Source organism: Physeter macrocephalus, unplaced genomic scaffold, assembly GCF_002837175.3.
Source record: "Physeter macrocephalus isolate SW-GA unplaced genomic scaffold, ASM283717v5 random_1, whole genome shotgun sequence".
NCBI classification, from domain to species: domain Eukaryota; kingdom Metazoa; phylum Chordata; class Mammalia; order Artiodactyla; family Physeteridae; genus Physeter; species Physeter macrocephalus.
Genome location: NW_021145287.1, coordinates 121,759 through 128,184, shown reverse-complemented (window position 1 = coordinate 128,184; position 6,426 = coordinate 121,759). Strand labels below are relative to the sequence as shown.

The 6,426-nt window shown below is 55.4% G+C and overlaps 1 protein-coding gene across 13 annotated transcripts in view; it reads right to left on the bottom strand.

Moving 5' to 3' along the window:
- The window catches only part of FRMD8 (FERM domain containing 8), a 58,595-nt gene that overhangs the window by 33,386 nt on the left and 18,783 nt on the right, over window positions 1–6,426 (bottom strand). For 9 of the 13 annotated variants that reach the window (XR_003677990.2, XR_008616448.1, XR_008616452.1 and 6 more), the window contains exon 10: window positions 5,648–5,852. Coding sequence is in view for 4 of the 13 variants with exons in the window: in XM_028482984.1 (XP_028338785.1) it covers window positions 2,856–2,974; window positions 5,648–5,852 (324 nt within the window). In the remaining 9 variants the exon portion in view is untranslated. Of the gene's footprint in view, window positions 1–1,197; window positions 2,975–5,647; window positions 5,853–6,426 lie in introns of those variants that run through there. The other 4 variants (XM_028482984.1, XM_055081980.1, XM_024133374.3 and 1 more) reach the window with 1 other exon arrangement.

Sequence of the window (6,426 nt, the reverse complement as noted above, 5' to 3'; positions counted from 1 at the left end):
GGATCCCGCGTGCCGCGGAGCGGCTGGGCCCGTGAGCCATGGCCGCTGAGCCTGCGCGTCCGGAGCCTGTGCTCCGCAACGGGAGAGGCCACGACAGTGAGAGGCCCGCGTACCGCAAAAAAAAAAAAAAAAAAAAAAGAAGAGGCTCAAGATGCCTCATGTCAGTGCCCACGACCATGGTGTCCTGCTGCCCATGCCACGCAGAGGACCCCATTCACCGTCACAGATGCCCAAGGGGAGGGGCCCTAGTCCTGGAACCGCACTATTACCGGGACACGTGGCTTGCTCCTTCCAGCTCCTGAAATGTTCAGTGTGAACCCCAAGCCCCCAAACAGTGCCCACCCTCCAGGGCCAAAGCCCACAGTTACCACTGCTGCCTCCTGCGGGGCTCCCAGTGCTCTGGTGTGTGGGTCTCGCGTTGTCCCGTGCCCGCCCGCCAACAGCACCTGTGGGAAACAGACTGCCTCCTGGCCAAGCCCGGGGCACAAGGAGACCTCAGGGCTGGCAGGAGAACCCCTCAGACCTGCTGGGTTCTCTGGCCTCTCCCCTGAGGCACTGGCATCCAGACTGGGCCCTGGGTCCCAAGCCCAGAGTGTGAGGTGCGAGCTGAAGGCACAGGGTCCAGCAGGCTGGGCCAGTTAGGCTCACTGGACAGGGACAAAGCGTCTGCCTGCCCACCGCCAGCTCCTTGTTCCCTGCTCCCTGCGGAGCTGTCACCTTGGTTCCCACCATGAACCCCCAAAGCCCTCTTGGACCTTCCCACCCTGGGAGTCCCTCACCAACCGCTGAGACTAACAAGCTTTACTCTGGGTTCTCCACCTGTGTCTAGCTTGGCAAGCCCAGCGGGCTGCATCCCTTCATGCGTATATATATATATATATATATATATATATTTTTATAAATTTATTTATTTTTGGCTGCGTTGGGTCTTTGTTGCTGTGCGCAGGCTTTCTCTAGTTGCAGCGAGCGGGGGCTACTCTTCGTTGCGGTGCACGGGCTCTAGGCGCTCGGGCTTAGTTGCTCGGCGGCATGTGGGATCTTCCCGGACCACGGCTTGAACCCGTGTCCCCTGCATCGGCAGGCAGATTCTTAACCACTGCGCCACCAGGGAAGCCCCCTTCGTGCATATTTGATGAAAAGCAAATACACAGCCTATAATTAACTCCTAGGCTGTAATTAACACACTCGTTATTTCACATCATAAACCACCCCAGAATTTGCTGGAAATTGATTTTATTATTAATAAGTCACATGATACGAAAGGATAAGAATATTCGAAGGACACTGAGTAAAATACTGGTTTGCCCGAAAGGGCAGGCAGAAAAAGTTAAGGCACAATGGATGCTAAGAAAATAGGAAAAAGAGGCCGAAGAGTCAAAACAAGTAGTTTGTGTGTACACACACACACCCTCAGGCCCCTCAACCCATCAGATAAGAATTCACCTGGCATCACAACAGTGAGTGGGACCGGCTGGGAGCCAGGGAGGGACTCCAGGAGGAGAGATGAGATGTCCTTTGGCTAGGACATTCCAAAAGACTGGAGACGCCCATTTATGATGACAGATAACAAAGTCCCTACTGCTGAAAGGCAAGTCACCTCAAAACATCTGGAGTGTTCCACAGTCACCAAAGGGAGAAGGAGGTGACTGGAAATCCGGAGACAAGAGGTTCACATTTCCTCTCCCACATTCTCCCCGGGTAAGGGAAGACAAAGCAAAGCCTGTGCTGAGCTGGGACTGCCTCAAGCCCCAGGAAGCACTCATGGGACCTACCAGGGACCTACCACGGAGGAGCCCGAGGGCTGGGAGGCCCTCCCGAGGCCAGCTCATCCAGGGGAAGGCAGGTGGGTGTGGGAAGAGCCGTGCCCAGGCCACATCCAGCCTCCCTACAAGGTCCTCGGGAAGGAGGAGACCACTCCCGTCCTGGGGTTTCCCGTGCATGGGCCGGCCCCCTGGCTCAGGCTGGGCGGAAACCACAGCGCCATCCTGGAAGGAGCGCCACCAGCTCCGAGGCCGGCGGCAGCATCCTTGTGAGTTGCCCAAGTTCACAGGCTTCGTGGAACCAAAGCAGACAAAGAAAGATCAAAACTAAAACCTGCAGCCCAAGGGGGTTTGGGAGCTCCTCCGGGTGTGGAGTGTGGGCCCAGTGGACTTGTTGGTCCACAGGACAGCCAGCTCCCAGCACAGTGACATCACCAAACATGAGCAAGCACACTTTCCTTCTGGTCAGAGTGTCTCCTGCCCGCAAGAGAGGCCTGAGTGAGGGGCGCAGGGGCCATCCAGTTCCATCCAGCCGGGGAGGGCTTGGTGGGGGCCTCCCCGTCTCTGTTCCTGCTGTGTTTCAATCCAGGAGGCGCCCTGCCCTCTCCCCGCAGGGCCACGTCCCAGCCTGGTGGTGTGGGCTGGAATGCAGCAGAAGGAATGCGGGGATGTGGTCACCAAAGTCCTGGGGAAAGACCAAAGACACACAGCACGCCCAAGTGTCCTGAGCCCTATTCCTCCTCCAGTGGGGACACCTGCCTCCAGCGGGGACTTCAGGGCAGGGGATACTGTCCGTTTTGAGAGGGGCACAAAGGCGAGTCCCTGGGTGGGAGGGGGTGGCCGGGGCCTGGTCAGGTGGGTCCTGAGACTGCAGTGAGGCCCGGCGTCCGGAGGGAGGGCAGGCAGGCTGCAGGAGGGACCCTGCAGCAGCCCCCAGCTGGCCCTGCACAGCGCAGCCCGGGCAGCGTCCCGGGTACAGAAGTGACCTGTCCACACGCCGAGGCTGCCTTCCTCCCAGCGCTCCCCCTCGGGTAGCACGATGCTGGGCCAGGCCCGGGGGCTGCCCCCATGCCCTCCCGCCAGGCACTGCGGCCCTCAGCCCTGCTCCAGGCTCTCGGTGGGCTGCACCATGGTGTAGCTCCCCTGGCCCAGGGAGAGTTGCCGGCTGAAGAAGGACGTGCTGCGCTTCGGTTTCACCCGCTTGATCTGCTCGCCTGTTGAGGAGCAAGAGGGACACCCTGAGGGGAGGGGGCCCCGGGGAGGGGTCCAGCCCCAGGGGAGCCCCTTCTGGGGCCTGTTCAGGATGAGCTCCCCTCTTCACTCCTGCCGGCTCTGTGAGCCTCAGCCCCACCCCGGCTCTCCCACCAGCGACAGGACACGTGGTGTGGGTGGCCAGCCTCCAAATCAGAGGCCACCAGGGTTTGCATGTGACGCTGGGCCTGCTGTGCTGTCTAAACCTGTGCAAGAAGAGACCAGAGAGGGGTACAAACTTCCAGCTGTAAGTCACAGGGATGTAATATACAGCATATGGAATATGGTCAGTAATGCTGTAATAACTCTGTATGGTGACAGATGGTAACTAGACTTATGATCATTTCATAACACATAAAAATACTGAATCACTACGTTTGTCAAAATCACTATATATACCACAATATATAATATACTGTAGGTCAACTATAGTTCAATTATAAAAAAAGAAGAAGAAGAAGAAGAAAAAAAGAACAGACCAAAACCACAAAATACCTATAACATATACTACTGGCTGAAGGTAACCCTCAATGAGATAAAAAGACTTCTTTTTCTTTGGCCTCACTGCGAGGCTTGTGGGATCTTAGGTCCCCGACCAGGGCCCCGGCGGTGGAAGCCTGGAGTCCTAACCACTGGACCACCTGGGGAGTCCCCAAAAAGACTTCTTAAAAGTTGAAAATTTCAAGCCAGGTGATCAAGGTTAATATCAACAGTCATAAATCATGTTGATAAGGTACCTTAGATACGATGTAGTAAAAATGGCATGTTACCTCTGTGATCTTCCTCCCCAAAACCCATAACCCCGTCTAATAATGAGAAAATCATAAGAGAAATTCCAATAAAGGGGCATCCTACGATATCCCCGACAAGTACGCCTCAAGACTGTCAAGGTCATCAAAAAACAAGGAAAGTCTGAGTAACTTGTCACAGCCAAGAGGAGCCGAAGGAGACACGATAACCAAATGTAGTGTGGTGTCCTGGATGGGACCCTGGGACTGAAAAAGGACGTTAGGTTAAAACTAAGGACTTTAGTTAATAATACTGCATCATATCGGTTCATTAATTCTAACAAATACACCATATTAACATAAGACGTTAATTTAAAAAATCAAGCAACAAAAGAAAAACAGACAACAGAAATGAACAGTAATGCATGAAGAAACTGTACGTGATCAAGCATGTAAAAATGATCCCACGTCACCAGCATCCAAACCCCAACTCCAATGAGTTCTCTGCCCCTCAGGACGATAACACCCGTTGTGGGTGAGGGTGGGGAAGGCAGGTGCCTCCTTTTCTCCTGGGATGGGTACAGTGGGCACACACTTTGACCCAGCAACCCCATTTCTAGGAATTTATCCTGAGGAAACAGTTCAGATTCCAGGTAAGGATTTGGCTACAGGTATGCTGTTTGTAGTAGCTGAGAACTAGAAATACAGCCAGCCCTCGCACAATGCCAACCCTCTGCGCAGTCGAAAATCTGAGTATAACTTAGAGTTGGCCCTTCATATGCCTGTGGTTCCTCCTTATCCTCCGATTCAACCAACCATGGATCGTGCGGTACTACAGTATTTACTACTGAAAAAGACCCGCGTGTAAGTGGATCCGCGCAGCGCAAACCGGTGTGTACAAGGGTCAGCTGTAACTATGATGTCCAGCAACAGGGGATGGGGGTGAAGGGGCTGAGCTCGCTAGGAGAGGAAGACAGCAACCGTGGTAACAAGTGTGTCAGAGAAAAATTATAAATTATTTTGCTTTTTCCGAGGATAAAAGTGACATGCTTGTAAAAATTTAAATGCCAGAAAGAAGCACGAAGAAAAAAGGAGAGTTACAGCAGCTGATGGCTGCAGAGGGGTCTCTCCCTCCTTGTGCACGTGGATGCTGTCTCACAGGCTAATGAGCACCTAGTACCTAGTACTCGTACCTGATTTTCTCCTAGTACCTGATGTTTTCTAGTCAGTGCTATTTTGTGAACATCTTGCCATTTGAAAACCAAAACCCCCCCCCGCCAAAAACCCTTTTTATTTTGGAATAATTCTAGACTTACAGAAAAGTTGCAAAGATAAATACATAGAGTTCTTGCATATCCTCATAAGGCTCTCCTGTGTTAGCACGGTCCGTCTGTTACCACGGTCCGTGTCATAGCTAAGAACACTGGTAACGCTTTATTAACTGAGCTGCAAACCTGTGGATTTCACCTGTTCTTCCACAATGTCCGCTGTCTGTTCTGGGACTCGATCCAAGACACCACAGTGCACTAGGGTACGTATGGCATCTTTACCAGCTGCACTGATCCCACAGGGTGTGGGCCCATCGTTCCCGTACCCACACCTTTACTAACAGACACCGGTAGTTTCTAGTTTTTCACATCTGGACATGTCTGCGGACGCAGCAGTGAGAAGGGACGGAGAAGGGCTCTTACTGCCGGAGCCTCGGAGGCCTCAGATTCCCTGTCGCAGAGCTCAGACGATGGGACACCTGTGCCGAGCCTGCCCCCGACCCCCCAAGCCGGGTCCTGCCGCTGGAGGCTAACTCACCGGGTCTGGAATTGCTCCCCACCTCCCTACCCTCCAGAGCTCCCCGTGGCGTGCGTGTGCACGTGTGTAGGTACACGTGTACACCGCGAGGGGGTCACTCACCCTCCTCCACGTAGTCGATGGTGGAGAGATGCTGGATCCGGCTGCACACCACGCTGCCCTGCCTCCGCAGCTGGGGGTGTTGCGTGGGCGGTGGCGAGGAGCCAGGGGCCGCGGCGGGGTCGGCCGCGCTCTCCTGGGGGGCGGCAGGCTCCGCGGCCTGGCTCAACTCGATGCAGTACTCGATGAGGCTGCTCATCAGTTCGGCCTGGGGAGGAGGGGGGGCCGGCGTGAGGCCTGTGGGGGGAGCCCTGGTCCAGGCCCACCTCTCCCTACCTGCTGCAGAGCCAGATGAACCGAACCCACAGCCCCCTGCCCTCTGGTGGGGGAGGCAATGAGGAAACCAACACCCTTTACGCAAGGAAGGAAGCGGGGTGTGCTCTGCGGGCCAGGGGCAGGGGAGGCCTCCCACGCGGGAGGACTTTAGGGGTCAGAGATGGGGTGGGAAAGGAGGAACACTCTAGTTAGAAGGCGCAGGTCGGGAGGGAGGAGGAGGGCAGGGCTCTCTGGGCATGTGCGTTTGCTGAGAGAAGAACCCACAGCCAAGGAGAAGGCGGTGGTGAGGCCACCGGGTGGGGAAGGCGGCTCCCTCTGGGCACGTTCTTCTAAAGCGACGTCTTCTCAACACACTGGAAACGTTACGCATGTTGACATAAAAGGTGATGTGACCCTTGGGGCTTCCCTGGTGGCGCAGTGGTTGCGCGTCCGCCTGCCGATGCGGGGGAACCGGGTTCGTGCCCCGGTCCGGGAGAATCCCACATGCCGCGGAGCGGCTGGGCCCG